This window comes from Apus apus, chromosome 1, assembly GCF_020740795.1.
Source record: "Apus apus isolate bApuApu2 chromosome 1, bApuApu2.pri.cur, whole genome shotgun sequence".
Taxonomy (NCBI): domain Eukaryota; kingdom Metazoa; phylum Chordata; class Aves; order Apodiformes; family Apodidae; genus Apus; species Apus apus.
The window spans coordinates 204907652-204924620 of NC_067282.1; the positions used below are offsets into that span (position 1 = coordinate 204907652).

At 55.9% G+C, this 16969-nt stretch overlaps 1 protein-coding gene and 1 pseudogene across 1 annotated transcript; both read left to right on the forward strand.

Moving 5' to 3' along the window:
- The first annotated feature begins 6114 nt into the window (after positions 1-6114).
- Positions 6115-6600, forward strand: UCN3 (urocortin 3). Its single transcript, XM_051612809.1, has one exon. It carries the CDS (start codon positions 6121-6123, stop codon positions 6598-6600), a length of 480 nt encoding a protein of 159 aa, XP_051468769.1. The 5' UTR covers positions 6115-6120.
- A 1054-nt stretch (positions 6601-7654) lies between these two features.
- On the forward strand, positions 7655-16252 carry LOC127381746 (tubulin alpha-3 chain-like; annotated as a pseudogene).
- Positions 16253-16969: the final 717 nt, after the last annotated feature.

Consider the following 16969-nt stretch of genomic DNA (forward strand, 5'->3'; position numbering starts at 1 on the left):
GCCAAAAATGCCTCCAAAGGCTACAAAAAAAAAAAAAAAAGGAGGTTGGGGGTGGGGAAAAAGTCATTTCAGGAGATGAAAGCTTCACATGAAAATGAAAGAGGAGAGGATTGCTGGAGCGGTGGATCCTGATGTGCCTGAGCCAACAGCTGGAGATGATCAGGGGGAAAGTGTTCTACCCAGGACTCAAGCCAAAGGGGAGTTCTCACCATTACCTGTTGCTGCTTCTTCAGCACCTTCAGGGGTCGGATGAGAAGCTCCAAGATGATCGTCCAAGAATATCCACAGCTACGGCTCCTCTTCTTGAAAGGAGCAGCTGTGACAGCCACTGGTGTGTGCTCCAGGAGTGAAAACACCTCCCCATCCCACCTTGGAGCCCATCCAGGGGCACTATCGGTTGCTGTTACCTCTCGTGGGGTTGCTGAGAGGATTTTCCCCACTTCTGGTAGGATTTGTCCCCTTCCCAGGGACAACTGCAGCCCACCAGCCCTTTGCTAGAAGAAGGTGGTGATGGCACTTCAAAGCAGGTTTCAGAGAGGAGCCCAGAGGGTCCTGGGACCACCAGAAGCCCCCAGCCCAGCTGCAAATCTACAGTGGCCATTGGAAGGACCCACCACCTGAGTCCTTCAGGCATCTCAGCCTTGTTCCCAGCAGAGAGATTCCTCATCCCCATCTTCTGTGGGGCAATCCAGGAGGCCTCTCTCTGACCACGCAAAGACCAGAGTGGTCCTTGGACCCCAGACTGGGGTGGCTTTCCTTCCTGGCTGCTGTTTTAGTGCAACCTGAGTTAATTCTGCTGGACCTCTATGGATCTGGGGGAGCTTGAGGGGTTGTGTTTGGTTTTTTTCAAGACATCCATGCTGCACCTGGGACCGTGCCACGACATCCTGGAAGAAGTTTCCCGAAAAAAATTCCACCTCCCACAGGTTTCTGTGCCTGCGTGGGAGAACAAAAGCCCTCAGAGATGGGAAAACCAGGCAGAAGAGAGACTAGTACGAGTGGGGCAAGTCATCCCTGCTGTGGATGAGGTTGGCAAGCACTGCCCTGGGGCAAAAACCCCCCCGAGATCCTTCACCGGCCCCGCTCTCGGAATCCAACCGTTCATTAAATCAACAACGAATTGCGATTCCTCAACGCCGAAAAACAACACCACATTTGGGGGTGGGCATAAAACCCCTTTGAATTCCCACCATCCTTACACCAAGTCCCTTGGCTGCCTGGAAGAGTGTGTGTGGGGGGGAAAAACTCTGCATCTGCACCACCCGACGTGCCCCGACGTTGCCGACGAGCCCCTTTGTCGGGCGACCCCCTCCCCCAGGCTGAGGGGTCCAGGTGTCCTTTTTTATTTTCCTTTTCCCCCCCCGCTTTTTTTTTTTGTTTTGTCTTTTCTCTTTCTTCCCCCTCCTGCTGAAGGGGGGGAGAGGCACCCGTGACGTTGCCAGCTCCCTCTGATTTCATGGTAATGAAATCATGCCCCAACGAAGGCTCCGCGTCTGGAGTTACGACTCCAACCCCGTGATCCCTCGTTTTTATCTCACCACGAGGGAGGGGGGAAGCGTTTCCATAGAGAGAGAGAGAGAGAGAGGGGGGAAAAAAAAAACAACCACACAACACAAAAACCACAGCCCACAACTATCACAGCCCTCCTAATAACAATAAAAGAAAAGAGAGGGTGCAGAAGTTCAGGAGGAACGTTCCCGATGCTCCTCTCCTCGGAGTGAGGCTGCAGGAAAACCCATCCCGACCGAGGACGACCAGGTGAGTGTCTGGATCTCATTCCTCAGCCAGCAGCTGGTTTCGTTTGCACAAACTTGAAATATTTTCAGGGCTTGCCTTTGGGAGATCAGGTTCCACGTTCCTCTGCACGAATAATCATTTTTTTTTTTATTAAAAAAAATATATTATCATAATAAAAAAGGCAGGAGAGGGCAAAGCAGCTCAAGACGCTGCGTTAAGAGACTCCCCCCTAAGTGAAGAAATCTATTATTATTATTGATGATGATGATGATGATGATAACAATTTTTGGAGGTAGATGGGGCTGGGCAGCAAGGGAAGGGTGTGGAAATCTTGGGAAATGGAGAAGAAGGGAGAAAAATCACTGCTGTAGTTAAAGGGACGGGGAGGAGAGGAGGCCACAGCCCCATTCCCACTGGGTCAGCTGGAATTTTGGAGCCCTGGGAACGAGCATCTTCAGGTGAGATTCCTTAGGGAAGCAGCAGCCAGCAGCAGCCAGAGAGAGTTTAAAAAGCCTACAGGTCTCATCCACAGTGTGAATGGGTTCCAGACTTACTTTTTGATGGGGAGGGGGGGGGAAATAAATGAGCTGAACCCTTTGCTCCTGCTGCCGAGGAGCCCGAGACACCCAGCCAAGAGCTTTGTCCCCAGTTGGTCCCAGCAAGTCACTTTTCTCCTTGGAGGCAGATCCTCCTCAGCTGGTGGGAATCCTGCCGGGGCTGTGGGCACCATTTCAATAATAATGCCCAGAAATTGCTCCTGGGCATCCAGGCAATTCCAACCCCCTTGGCCACCAGCACTCCCAGGTCACCCCCTGGCAGCAGCAGATTTCACTGCGAGTTCCTCAGCTCCTCAGCAGGTGGTTTGTCTTTTTATTTGTCTTTATTTGTCTTTATTTGTCTTTATTTGTCTTTATTTTCCTGCTGGTTTGTGTTTTTCTGTTGTGGGTTGTTTTTTTTTTCCTAACAGGGGAGGAAAATCCCATCCCAGCTTCTTTCCTGCTCCATAAAAACTTCCTGGCGTGGCAGGGGCACGAATCCCTCATGCAAAGCCAAATAATAATCCCTGAAAACCAACAATATCACCTTTTGCTGATATTTTGGTGCTGCTTTTCCTTTCTGCTTCGCCTTGGTTTTTCTCTTGTTTGTTTTGTTGGTTTGTTGTGGGTTTTTTTGCCAGGACATCCCCCCCACATCCCTGGACTGGGAAACCAGGTGCTGGATGTGGATTTATCTCAGCCCTCTTTTTTCCCCCCCCCCTCTTTGTTTTGCTCTTCTGAGGCTCCCAAAGAGTTTTGCTAAATGGGGGGGGGGGGGGGGGGGGGGGGTTAAATAAGAGAAAAGCCTGAGACAAGCAGGTGGGAAAGCTGCTGGGGAGCTGGGAGGTGGAGATGCTATTCCAGACCTCTGGAAAAGGGAGCAGCAGCAGCTCTAACCAGCTCTGTCCTCTCCCCAACATCCCTGCTGCTTTGGAGATGTTCCCATTCTCCACCCAGCAGCTTTGGTGGGACCACTCATTGAGCAAGGGAGAGCAGGGGGATGCAGAAATTTGGGGGGGGAAATCAGCAATTTCTAAATTCCTACTCCATTTTATCCCTGCCCATCCTGCTGGCAGGGGCTGCAAGGAGTTTGTTGGGGGGTGGTTCATCTGGGGGCTGAAAAGGGAGAAGTTTGGGGAATGGAGGAAGATCCCCACCTCGAGAAGGTTTTGCAAGTGACAACAAAGTCCCAGGGTTGAAATGTCTGATTTGGGGCTGAAGGAAGGAGGGGTCTGGGGGGTCCTTAATTGTCCGGGAGTGGGGGTTGTGAAGGGTTTTTCTCCCTCGTCCTGTGGGGATGGTTTGGTGGGTGCTGATGGGGTCGTGCCAAGGTTGCTGAGGGTCCTTCCTCTCACCTGGACACGGGGCAGAGTGAAGGGGGTGGTTGGATGGAGGGAGGGATGGATGGAGGGAGGGATGGAGGGATGGATGGAGGGATCCTGGGGGAGCTCCATGGAGTTTGTGCAGGGGTGAGTGAGGGAAAGAGATAGAAATGGAGCAGTTCCCTCAAACTCTGCCTGTAGGACCTGCCCCAGCCTCCAAGAGTTGGGAAAGGGCAGAGTTAGGGGGATAAATCTGCCCTCATCTCCCCTTCCAAGGGTTGGGAAAGAGCCGAGTTCAGGAGATCAGGCTGCCCTGCTCTCCAAGGGACGGCAAAGGGCAGAGTTGAAGGGATGAACCTGCCCTGCTCTTCCCCCTTCAAGGGCAGATTTTCAGGTGAAGGTGGTTTCTGAGCCCCGTGGTTCAGTGGCAGGAGAGCAGGTCCAGGGTGACAGCTCCTGGGGACAGGCGATGGGGTTTGGGATCAGCCTGAGGACATCTCCCCCACAGAGACACCCTGCTCCTCCAGAGCTTCTCAGGGGCTTCCCACAACCTCCTAGGTCCCTCCACATTCCTAATCCCCGTGGGATGGCAGCTCACAGCCCCAAAACCAGCCGTGAGGTCCCAGGTCCAGGCTCCGTCCCCGCATCCCTGGGGATTGTCCCCTGGAGCAGGGCTTGCTGTGCGACAGGCTTGCCACGAGATGGGGCCCGAAGATTGGGAATGCCAGCAAGGTCCCCAGGAGCCTGGAGGAGCCGTGTGGCTTCGGGGCTGGCTTTGGGGACACTTCTGCAATCGTAGAATCACAGAACTGTTCAGGTTGGAAAAGCCCCTTGGGATCACCCAGTCCAACCATCATCCCTGCTCTACAAAGTTCTCCCCTCAACCACATCCCCCAACACCACATCCCAACCACCCTTCAACACATCCAGGGATGGTGACTCCACCACCTCCCTGGGCAGCCTGTTCCAGGGTCTGACCACTCTTTCTGTGAGTAAATTGTTCCTAATGTCCAGTTTCAACCTGCCCTGGTGCAGCTTGAAGCCCTTCCCTCTTGTTCTGTCACTAATGACCTGTGAGAAGAGACCAGCACCAACCTCTCTACAATGACCTTTCAGGTGGTTGTAGAGACTGATGAGGTCTCCCTTCAGCCTCCTCTTCCTCACACTAAACATTCCCAGCTCCACCTTGAGATCTCTTTGGAATTGAGGTGCCCAAAACTGGACCCAACACTCCAGGTGTGGCCTCACCAGTGCTGAGCACAGGGGGAAAATCACCTCTCTGCTTCTGCTGGTCACACTATTTCTGATACAAGCCAGGATGCCACTGGCTTTCTTGGCCACCTGGGCTCACTGCTGCCTCATGTTCAGCCTCTTCCCAATTAGAACCTACCCGACCTATCTGAACCTATTAGAACGATTATCTGACCTCAACATGGGCAAAGACCCCATCTGGAGATCCCTTGTGGCCTCTTGGAGTGGGAGATGGGACACTTCCCAGAGAGACAGGACTGTGAGATGGGGAGGTTTTGCAGACCCAGGAGGGTTACCCCGAGGTTTTTGAGGTCTCCAGAGACCTGAAAACGACCAGAGTTCAAGCAGGGAGTGATGCTGCTGTGCTGTGATGTTTGGAGGTGCCCCCAGGGCTCCAGGCAAGGCTGTCCACGGAGTGGGGTGTGCCCCAAACGTGCCATCAGCTGCACCCAAAGCGGATGGGGGGGTCCTGGGGATGGAGCCATGGGGCAACAGGCAACCTTGGAGCACCCCAAGCCAGGCCTGGAGAGGTGACCATCATGCTGGATCATCCCTCCAGCACTGGGAACTACCCACTTTCCATGCCCATTTCCAAACAAGTCGGGTGAGTCAGGCAATTGCCAACTTCAGAGAGCACAGAACCATCTCCAGTGGCTTCAGGCTGACCAGAGAGGAGCTGAAAGGAAAACCCAGCTTTACTGCAGGTGGTGGGACTCATGGTCACCCTGGGGAGGTGTGAGCAAGGGTGGAGAGGGTTGAATGGAGCTGCAACAAGATTGCCCCAAGCAAGGGGCATGGCAGAAACCAGCTCTGCTGTAGCAGGCACTTGTGTTCTGGCAAAGCCAAAGCCTCCGTGGAAGCTGCAGCCTGGAAAACCACCCTGGACATCCCACCTGCCACCCAGCACCCCAAAACCAGGGGCTAGGGGGCTGCACCTTGGAGGAGGAAGCCCCAAGGCAGCTTATTCCCACCTGTCCTACCCATTAGATGGGAGCTGGGGAGGACCTGGGAGGGTGACCCCAAGTCTGTGAGATATGGAAGGACCTGTCCTACCCATTAGATGGGAGCTGGGGAGGACCTGGGAGGGTGACCCCAAGTCTGTGAGATATGGAAGGACCTGTCCTACCCGTTAGATGGGAGCTGGGGAGAACCTGGGAGGTGACCCCAGGTCTGGGGGACATGGGAGGATAAGGGGATGATGATGCTCTGCCCCGGGCCCCACGGGAAGCTCATCTCTTCCCTCCCCTCCTTGTCTCACCAGGCAGGCCAGCAGAATGTCCCACACCAGGCTGCTGCTCCTCCTCGCCCTCCTCTGTGCCACCAAGACCAGAGGGGCTCTCCACCTCTACGACACGGCCTCCATCTTCAGCTGCCTCAACGCAGCCCTGGCTGAAGCCCAGAAGAACCACCCGGAGGAGAATTCCATCCTGGACAAACGTGGCTTTGACTCCCCCCTGCCCCGGGAGACATCGGAGGAGGGGGAGGAAGAGGAAGGAGAGGAGGTGGCGGATGAAGAGATGGGGAAAAGGACGTTCCCAGGGGAAGGCCGTTACAAATACGTCTCCCAGGCGCAGGTGAAGGGGAAGAGCCACCAGAACCGGGCCAAGAGCGACCGCCGCGCCAAGGTCACCCTGTCCCTCGACGTCCCCACCAACATCATGAACATCCTCTTCAACATCGCCAAAGCCAAGAACCTCCGGGCCAAGGCTGCTGCCAACGCCCACCTCATGGCCCAAATCGGGCGGAGGAAGTGACCTTCCCCCGGGGCAGGGGGGCAGCTGGAGCAGAGCTGGCTCCCCGGGGCCGCCGCCGGGTCCCAGCCCGCCGGCCAGAGGGGACTGAGGGCCGTGTACGATGGCAGCGTTGGATATTTTTGACCCCGAGAGCCGCCCGACTTTCATACCTCTTCTCCTTCTTCCTCCTGTCTCTCCTTCCCCATCTCCTCCCTCCCTCCTCCCGGGCATTCCCGCGGGGTGGGGAAAGAGGCTGGTGCCCCCCCGGCAGGGCAAGGGGAGGTGTCACCTCAGGAAGGTCCCTAATTAAAGCGATGATCTCTTGAGTTTTCCAATGCTTTGTTCTCCCATCGTCTCCGCTGGGTCTTCGGGTCGGCTCTGCCTTTGACACGACGTCCCTCCCAGCTCAACCTCGCAGCCCTGTCCCCACCAAAGCCCGGGTCCTGCTCCCTCCCGGGTCCCCACGCACAAACTGCCCCTCATTCACAACCGTCCCGGGTCAGGGGACCCCAAGAGGGATTTCCCACTTTCCCCTCCTGGGGATTCTCTAGGTTGTAAGGTCGCCCTCCCACCACCCTTTCCCTCACCAGCACCTGCAGCTGCCACAGCTGGGGCAACGCCAGCCCCCCACCCACAGGGCCCCTCAAAAAAGTCCCCAGCCCATCAGTTGACCTTGGCCATGGCCATCCCATGGCCTCGGGGGTGGTTGGACCCCGAGAGCTGCAGGTGGCTCCTTGGCTTCTCCCTGCGCATCCCATGGGTCTGTCCATGTTAACAATCTACCTCTGCCCACCTTTCTGCCAGTCTCCCTGTCCTGGAAGACCTCTGTACCAGCCCTGGGCCTTCACACAGACCATTCATAGAATCATAGAATCCTAGGGGTTGGAAGGGACCTCAAAAGATCATCTAGTCCAACCCCCCCTGCCAGAGCAGGGTCATCTAGAGCACATTCCCACTCTGCTCTTCTCCACCATCCACCCAGCCCCAGCTCCCCAAGTTCCCACCCCTTCCCCTTGAACTACAAGTCCCTTCCTCCAAACCTCTCCTTCTATTCCCCTCCCAGCTCAGCTCCAAGATGGAACTGCATCTCCTGGCCTCCAGCCCTGCATGAAGCAGCCATGGGAAGTGAGGAGAAATTTGCCTCTCCTTCTCCAGGAGACATTTACCAAGAGCAGCTCCCACCAGCCCTACCCAGGTGTCCAGAGCATGGCCATGGGCAGCACTCCATGTGGGACATTCAAGAGGGGACAGGCTGTAGCCTGGGACTATATGGCCCTGGAAATGGGCTGTATGGAGCTTTATGTCTTCTTGTAGGCCCTGCACATCCATCCCCCATTGGTGTCTTGGGCTCTTGCCCAGCAGGACATAGACATTGTCCCTGTTTGACACCCAGGGAAAGGTGCCTGCTCAGGTCTGGTCAGGGAAAGCAAGGTCAAACCTGCCTGGGGAACCAGCTGGACACACTCTCATCCCTACGTGGGTTTGGCAAGAGGTGACCCCAGGTTGCCTAAGGAAGTCTTGGCACAGCAAGGAGAGACAGAGGGATTTGCTCAGAGCTGAGGGAGAAATCCTTGCTTGGAGCAGAAGGTTGAAGAGCTTGTGCTCCCCAGTGAGCCCCAGTAAAGCACTGGCTTGGGCTAGAAATGGGATCTTCCCCACCAGCTGCTGCTGTGGGGATCTGCACCAGCCTTGCTTGGGGTCCTTTCCCAGCACCAGGTTAGACAAGGAGAACATCTCAGCCCCGTGCTACTGCCTGGAAATCAAAAGGTCACAAGTCTAGAGCACACACAGGGTCTGTCTCCTGCTCCCCTTTCATGACAGCAATTAACAGAGAAGAGACACCATGGGAGTGGATCATGGAGTCACAGAATGGGTTGGGTTAGAAGGAACCTTAAAGCTCATCTAGATCCAACCCCCTGCCATGGGCAGGGACACCTCCCACCATTCCAGGCTGCTCCAAGCCCCATCCAACCTGCCCTTCAACACTGCCAGGGATGGGGCAGCCACAGCTTCCCTGGGCAACCTGGGCCAGGCTCTCCCCACCCTCACAGGGAAGAACATGCTAATATCTAATTTAAATCTCCCCTCTTCCAGCTTAAAACCCTTCCCCCTTGTCCCATCACCCTTGTCCCAAGCCCCTCCCCAGCTTTTCTGGAGCCCCTTCAGGCACTGGAAGGTGCTCTCAGGTCTCCCTGGAGCCTTTTCTTCTCCAGGCTGAACACCCCAACTCTCCCAGCCTGTCTCCAGAGCAGAGCTGCTCCAGCCCTCCCATCATCTCCGGGGCCTCCTCTGGCCTCTCTCCAACAGCTCCGTGTCCTTCCTGTGCTGGGGACCCCAGAGGTGGCCCCAGCCCTGCAGGGGGGTCTCAGCAGAGCAGAGCAGAGGGGACAAGCCCCTCCCTGGCCCTGCTGGTCACTCTGCTGGTGACAGCCCAGGACACACAGGGTGGTTTCTGGGCTCCAGCACACGGTGCTGGCTCCTGTTGAGCTTCTCCTCCCCCAACACCCCCAAGTCCTTCTCCTCAGGGCTGCTCTCCATCCATTCTCTGCCCAGCCTGGATCTGTGCCTGGGATTGTGCCCAAGGGCTCCAGGCTGTGCTTGCACAGGGGAAGCTGAGGCAGGGCCAGCAGGTACCAGCTGAGAAGCAGTGATGGGGAAAGAAGACTCTCCCTCTCCAGCTGCACCCCTGGGGGAGAGTCTCACCCACACCTGGCTCTAGCTTGGATCAACCTTCCCACATGGATCCTCCTCCTCAACCTCTGCCAAGTGAGACCGGGGAGGTTGCTCGGAGGGGCTGAGACACCAGCGGGGTCGGAGGAGACTGATCTCCTGAGGGAGCTGGGTGGAAACAGGAGCACTGAAACCTCCACCAGCACCCAGCCGGGTCTGGGAAGGTGCAGGGCCAAGGCCACCGTGCTCAGGAAGGTCACGTCTTGATGTTTTGGGTTGAAATGTGATCAAAGCCAGGGGAGGAGTCGCCCGTTCTTGCCGTTTCATGCAGGGATCAAACTCCGACTCTGGGTCTTGCACTTGGGAGGAGCTGGTTTGTTCACGTGTGGTTGCACAGCAGCTGCAGGCTCACTCTGGCCAACATATCCTTCTGCTTCCACTGCTGGCTCCATTCCAGCCTCTTCATAACCCTCCCTTCAGGCAGCCAGGTCTTTCCTGGCCTCCAGGAGCCCCCTTGTCCTCCTTCTCCTCTGCCACCTGCCATGCTTCTTCAGCCACTTCAGAGCAAACTAGAAATGCCAAAGTGATTTAGGCCATCCCTAAGGACAACAAGTCCTGCACCCCAGCCTGGGATCAAGGAGGCCCCGTTCCCAGCTGGCTGAGGAGAGGATTCAGCCAGTGCAATTTGAGGGTCAATGAGAACCTGGCCAAAAAGGGGCAAGGAGGAACCCATGTTCTCATCCACAGGCTAGGAAAACCAAACTGCTCTCCAGTGGTGACCATGGGAGTCATGGTCACCATTAGTCCAGGTACCTCAGGACAGAGAGCAGCAGGGACATGGTGGCCTTGCAGAGAGTTACATCAGGAGCTGAGCCCTAAGTAGTGGGGGGAGATGCACTTCAGGCTGCAGGTCCTTAGAGGGAACTGTTCCTGGAGGCATGAAGACCTCCTCCTGGGATGTCCAGTTCCACTCCTGGGATGTCCCATCTCACTCTTGAGATGTTCTGCCCCACTCCTGGGTTGTCCAACCCTCCTCCTGGGATGTCCAGTTCCACTGCTGGGATGTCCCATCCCACTCTTGGGATTATTCTGTTCCTCTTCTAGGATGTCCAGCCCTCCTCCTGGGATATCCTGCCCTGTTCCTGGGATGTTCTCTCCTGCTCTGAGCGGGGTCAGGAGGGGCTGTGACCAGCTCTCCCAGGAAAAGAGCCAGCCCCAGCCATCCAGGAGGTCTGCATGGATCCTCCTCATCACAACTCATGGCATGGACACCTTACATGAAGATGTAAAACCCAACATCATTCTTCAGAGGGTAAAAAACTGCCCCCAGTCTCAGCCCCAACTCCACTGGCTGGTCGATGGGACCTTTGCTCTGCTTCATCTCCCCCTCATGTGCTTTTGCTTTCCCTCTTGGACCTTTGTCTTCTAGGCCATTTTCTGCAGATTGCACCCCTGGAGGAGCCCTGTTTTCTTTTCTCCTTCTTGGTAGACCCCAACTCTCCCCCAAACTCAAGAAGGGTGGTGGGACGGAGAGCATCCCACCTATGGCCAAGAGGACTAGATCATGAGGTTCAGTACCTCCTGTAGAGCCTGGTCCCATGTCTTAAGTCTGGATCTGATGTTCAGACTTGCATTTCTGGGCTCTGGGACACCCCTTGTCAGTGGGCTTCTTGCTTTTTTTTGTCTTTGCTGCATGGAAAATAAACCCATTGTCCATCTGCAAAGGGATGGTCTCTCTGGTGCATCTCAGCCCTGGTCTTATGCTTCTACTGTCACCTCTCTCCACAGCTGCCCCAAGTCCTCCAGGGCATCTGCCTTCTGTGGCTGTGGTTGTAGAGGAGCCAGTGCTGCCCTTGAGCTGAGAGAGCCCAGATTGTTGGTGCCACCAGTGCTGGAGGAGCCATCCCAGCCCCATGATGTTCTTGCCAGAGCAGGAGACCCATCCTGCAACTCCTGCCCATCCCCAGGAGATCCAGCAGAGGTGCTGTCTGCATTGGGGTGAGGGGGGTGGAAAGTAGGAAGAACATTTCCAGCCCTGAAGATCGAAAAGAAAGTCTTAAAAAATGAACCTCACTCTTCAAATAAATAAACAAAGCAGATACTCCTCCCCCTCCAAAAAAAACCCCACCATCTGAAGGTCTTCTCCTGAGTTCACAGCAGGTGCTCTCAGACACCAGGGGAAAGCAATGCTGAAGGAGCACTTGAAAGCCAAAGAAACTCCAAACTCCATGGGTCTGCAGGTGAAAGCCACCCAAAGCAGCTCAGTTACCTCCCATGGTGATTCCTCCTTGAGCAGAAACACCTGAAGCCTTGGCCAGCAGGTGCCTACAGGAGGAGGAGGAAGCTCTTTAGCTCTACCTGCTATAACAAGGCCCAAGAGGGAGGTGAGTGGGGTGTCTTCTCAGTAGGGTGGTTGTGTTTGTGGTGAGGTGCTTTGGAGCTATGGTGAGTAGCTGTGGGGCTGGGGTTTGCTTCCTGACAACCATGGATGGCTCTTCTCAGCTCTGCAGGGGGATGAAGCTGGAGGCAGCTCTTCTTTCCAGCTGGGGCAGGTGTCTTGCTCTTACCTGTGGGGTTTCCTTGGGGTTGGAAGTGGTTGTGGGATGGTGAGGAGCATTGTGAGTCCTGGAGAAGGAGCTTCTGGAGGTGCAGAGCTTGTGCTTGGAGCCAGCTTCCAGACCTGGGTTCCCCTTGCAAGCCTGGTGTCCACTTCTTTAATGTCTAGGGAGGATTATCCTGCTGAACAGGTTGCCCAGGGAAGCTGTGGCTGCCCCATCCCTGGCAGTGTTGAAGGGCAGGTTGGATGGGGCTTGGAGCAGCCTGGAATGGTGGGAGGTGTCCCTGCCCATGCAGGGGGGTTGGAACTGGATGATCTTTAAGATCCCTTCCAACCCAAACTCTTCTATGAAACTCCTTCAGACCTTGTGTTCCATCTGCATGGAGATATTTTGAGGGTCTAGCTGGTGGCATCAGATACAAGACTTGACTATGTGTCCATCTGGTGCTGCTGTGGGGCTGAGGCAGACCTGGAGCAGGGGATGAAGGTCTCCTTGTGAAGGCTGGCTCAGCATCCTTGTTCTGGCCTGGATGCAGGAGATTTTTAAGGCTCTACTGGGACTGTTTGTGTAGGAAGAGGAATGTGGTGCTGGCTGAGGGCTGATACATTAGAGATCAACTCTCAGGGCAGGACTTTCTTCTCCAGTGTGGGGTGTTGTTGCCCCACTTCTGTGCTTGGTGCAGGTCCTGCTGTGCCAGGCTTCTTGCCCAAGTGGAAATTAAGGTGCTGTGTTGGGTCTCCAGCCTGGAGTCCTGTCCTGGCCACAGCTAAAAACAGGTGGTGAAGCACAGAATCACAGAATTTTTCTAGTTGGAAGGAACCTTAAAGCTCATCCAATTCCAACCCCCCTGCATGGGCAGGGACACCTCCCACCATTCCAGGCTGCTCCAAGCCCCATCCAACCTGCCCTTCAACACTGCCAGGGATGGGGCAGCCACAGCTTCTCTGGGCAACCTGGGCCAGGCTCTCCCCACCCTCACAGCCCAGAATTTCTCCCTCACATCTCAGCTCCAGCTCCCTCTGCCAGCTGGAAACCCTTCCCCCTGCTCCCATCCCTCCCTGCCCTTGTCCCAAGCCCCTCCCCAGCTTTCCTGGAGCCCCTTCAGGCCCTGGAAGGTGCTCCAAGGTCTCCCTGGAGCCTTCTCTTCTCCAGGCTGAACACCCCTAGCTCCCTCAGCCTGTCCTCATGAAAGAGCTGCTCCAGCCCTCCCATCACTTTCATGGCCCTTCTCTGGACATGTTCCAACAGCTCCACATCCTTCTTGTGCTGGGGCCACCAGAGCTGGATGCAGGGAGGGCAGGACAAGCCTTGGGGAAGCCCACCTGGAATTTTTCTATCTTGTAGCTCAGAGTTTCCTCAGTGGAAGTCGCTAATCCAGACTCCCTGAACCCAAAACCCTGGGGGGTTTTTTCATGTCTCCTGTGTTAAGGAGTTCAAAAGCTCAACCCTCCTGGCACCGACTCCTCTCTGGTTCAAGCCAAGAGCTGGTGCTTCATGGGGCAACTTCTAGTTGGAGAAGATGAAGAATTTGTCCCTTCCCATCCTTGCTTGGATCCTCTCAGGGTGTCTCCAGCCAGTGATGCTGCATCTAGGCTAAATGGAGATAAGAAACTGCTCTGAAAGGTGATTTTTTAAGCCCAAAAGCTCATGCTTCTCCCATCAGAGAGAGGCAGAGGTCCTCTGCCCACCTGGGTGGGGAGAGGTCTGACTCTACTGGCATGGAAGGGAGTGTTTGTGCTGTTGTCTAAGGCTGAATCATTCCCTCCACCCCAGCAGGGAGCACCAGCTGAAGAACCCGGGAAGGCTGTTTGTGCCCTGTCTCCTGCCCCAAGGCAGGACCAGCAGAGCAAAGAGAAGACACCATGAGCAGCCAGGCCATGTGCTGTGGGCTCAGCAGCTTGGTGGCTCCCTCCAGGGAAGAGGGATGTTGAGCAATGTAATGACAGTGCTGGGATGCAGAGGGACCTCCTGACGCCCCAGTCTCTGCATCTGCCTCAGTGGGAGGTTGCAACATCTCTCTGAAGGGCTGTTGCTCAATTGCTGCTTGTTCAGCAGCTTTTGGGTACCTGCCATGGAGAAAAATGTCCTGGCTTCTGTCACCAAGCTGGTCTAACGTTCCTCTTGTTCATCAGCTGTTGGCCATGTGCTCTATGAAGATGCCCAGCTTATTCTAAGCTTGTTGGTGCACATTCCTGACCTTCTCTTCTCTCCCACCTCCATCCAGAGGGAGTGTATTTCTATCCACATCGGCCAGGCTGATGCTCAGATGGGCAATTCCTGTTGGGAACTCTACTGCCTGGAGCGTGGGATGGAGCCAGATGGCATGATCTCCTCCAGTGCCTCCTCAGGACAAAGAGACTCCTCCTTTGGGACCTTCTTCAATGACACAGGATCAGGGAATTAAGTGCCCAGAGCAATATTTGTTGACTTGGAGTCCCCTGTCATTGGTAAGTCCTGGAAGGTCTCCAGACCTTGTGGGGGTTGGCCTCCTAAACTGTGGGTGAAGCTTCTGTGTGAAACTGCATCTTAAAGGGGTTGAAGCAGCTCGGTAGACAGTGGGTCTTGTGCCAGTGATGCTCATGAGATCTCAACTTCCTCCAGATGAGATCAGGACCGGGTCCTGCTGCTCGCTCTTCCATCTGGAGCAGCTCACGAATGGCAAAGAAGATGCTGCCAACAACGATGCTCGTGGCCACTACACCACTGGGAAGGAGCTTGTTGACTCTGTTGTTGACAGGGCTCGGAAAATGGTAACCCTGGGGAAGGTCCTTCTGCAGCAGCACTCTGGTTGCTGCCACCCTGGCCATCAAGAGATGCAAATGAGGGGTGGGAAGGGGGCCAGGAGATCTTGATCAGCTTGACCATGCCCCTGTGACTTGAGGGGTGGGGGTGGGGGGAAACAAGGGATAAAGAGACCCCCAGATGAAGCAGGAAAACGAGCAGCTGTGACTTGAATGTCTAGACATGATGCTTTTCTCCTAATGGGTGCAGCACCTGCTGTGTCAATCTTGATCTCATCCCACCCAACATCACAGCTCGGCTTCTAGCTGGTGTCTCCCTGTGGGCCTCTTCTGCCCTGTGTGGTTGCCTCTGATGTATAATGTTTCACCAGTGTAGATGCTCAGAAGTGCTGTAGAACACTCAGATCTCCTTGATTTAGCTGGAAGGCTCTAGTGGCCTTCAGACCACTCCTGATCTCCTTGACTGCTAGTACCAGGCCTCTCCATCTGACCCAAAAATGCCCCTCTCTCAGGCCAGGCCTTTCTTCCTGGTGAAACATGAGATAATTTAGACCCAGCAAATGCAGCTGCTTTTAACAGATCTCACCTGCTGGAAGTGGAAGGTGTCTTGACCTTGATGCAGCGGGCCTTGACCTTGATGGTTGAACACAGTATTTGAGCTTAATTGAAGTCCAAGACTACCAGAGGAACTCCAGTAATTTGATCCTTCTGGTTCTTTCTGTGGTGCTGTGCAGTGGCCTCCAAGGGTTCCTGGTCTTCCACAGCTTTGGAGGAGGCACAGGCTCTGGCTTCACCTCGCTCCTCATGGAGCGGCTCTCCGTGGAGTACAGCAAGAAGTCCAAGCTGGAGTTCTCCGTCTACCCAGCCCCGCAGGTCTCCACGGCGGTGGTGGAGCCCTACAACTCCATCCTCACCACCCACACCACCCTGGAGCACTCGGACTGCTCCTTCATGGTGGACAACGAGGCCATCTACGACATCTGCAACCGCAACCTGGACATCGAGCGTCCCACCTACACCAACCTCAACAGGCTGATCGGGCAGATCGTCTCCTCGGTCACGGCCTCCTTGAGGTTCAACGGGGCTCTGAACGTGGACCTGATTGAGTTCCAGACCAACCTGGTGCCCTACCCCCGCATCCACTTCCCCCTGACCACCTACGCGCCCATCGTCTCGGCGGAGAAGGCTCACCACGAGCAGCTCTCGGTGCCCGAGATCACCAACGCCTGCTTCGAGTTCTCCAACCAGATGGTGAAGTGTGACCCCCGCCGGGGCAAGTACATGGCCTGCTGCCTGCTCTACCGGGGGGACGTGGTGCCCAAGGACGTCAACGCCGCCATCGCCGCCATCAAGACGCGCCGCTCCATCCAGTTTGTGGACTGGTGCCCCACGGGCTTCAAGGTGGGCATCAACTACCAGCCCCCCACCGTGGTGCCCGGGGGGGACCTGGCCAAGGTGCAGAGGGCTGTCTGCATGCTGAGCAACACCACGGCCATCGCCGAGGCCTGGGCCCGCCTGGACCACAAGTTCGACCTGATGTACGCCAAGAGGGCCTTCGTGCACTGGTACGTGGGGGAGGGCATGGAGGAGGGGGAGTTCTCGGAGGCCAGGGAGGACCTGGCCGCCCTGGAGAAGGATTACGAGGAGGTGGGGAGGGACTCGGCGGATGCCGAAGACGAGGAGGCGGATGAGGATGAGTACTGACCAGCTGCAGCGTCTCCTGGGGGAAGCCCAAGCCTGGGAGGAAACACCCACCCTCTGCCGTGGGGCTCAACTGCTCCTGGGTGCCCGGAGGTGCCCAAGGGTCGTCCCGGCCCCCGGTGCTGCTGTTTGATGTATCTCTGCCTTCTCCGCTTGCATCGTCTCTGTGCTCCTCCTGCACTTGAGCAGCTGGGGTGTCTGAGCTTTCTCACCCTGCTGCCCGGCCGGGAGTGAAGCTGAACAGGTGCCTGCCTTGGTGCTGGGGACACATGGAGGAGGGGGAGTTCTCGGAGGCCAGGGAGGACCTGGCTGCCCTGGAGAAGGATTACGAGGAGGTGGGGAGGGACTCGGCAGATGGAGAAGACGAGGAGGAGGAGGAGGAGTAGCCTGTTGACCTGTGGGAAAGGCAGCTTCGGTTGAGCTGCTTGTGTCCTCACCTGGCAGTTCCTTCTGGAGGTGGGAGTTGTGGGGTTGGGTCTTGAGGAAACATGACTGGGCAGCTCTGCAGCTTGTCTGAAGGCAACTCTTTGGTCAAGGCTTCTGAGCCTTGCTGAGTAAAGAGTGACCAAGCAAAACACCTCCTCTCTTTTATTTGTCACCCAGCCGCTCTGTGTTAAAGGTTGGTGGTGGTTCCCCTGCTGCCTTGGTCACTGCAGTCCTACCCCGTTGGGCTTTCCTGCTTGTAGCCACTGGGGTGAACCTTTGAGCCTTGGTGGGTGA

What these genes read in the sequence shown, in the direction of transcription:
- UCN3 (XM_051612809.1), top strand. Translation starts at nt 6,121, where the DNA reads ATGTCCCACACCAGGCTGCTGCTCCTCCTCGCCCTCCTCTGTGCCACC.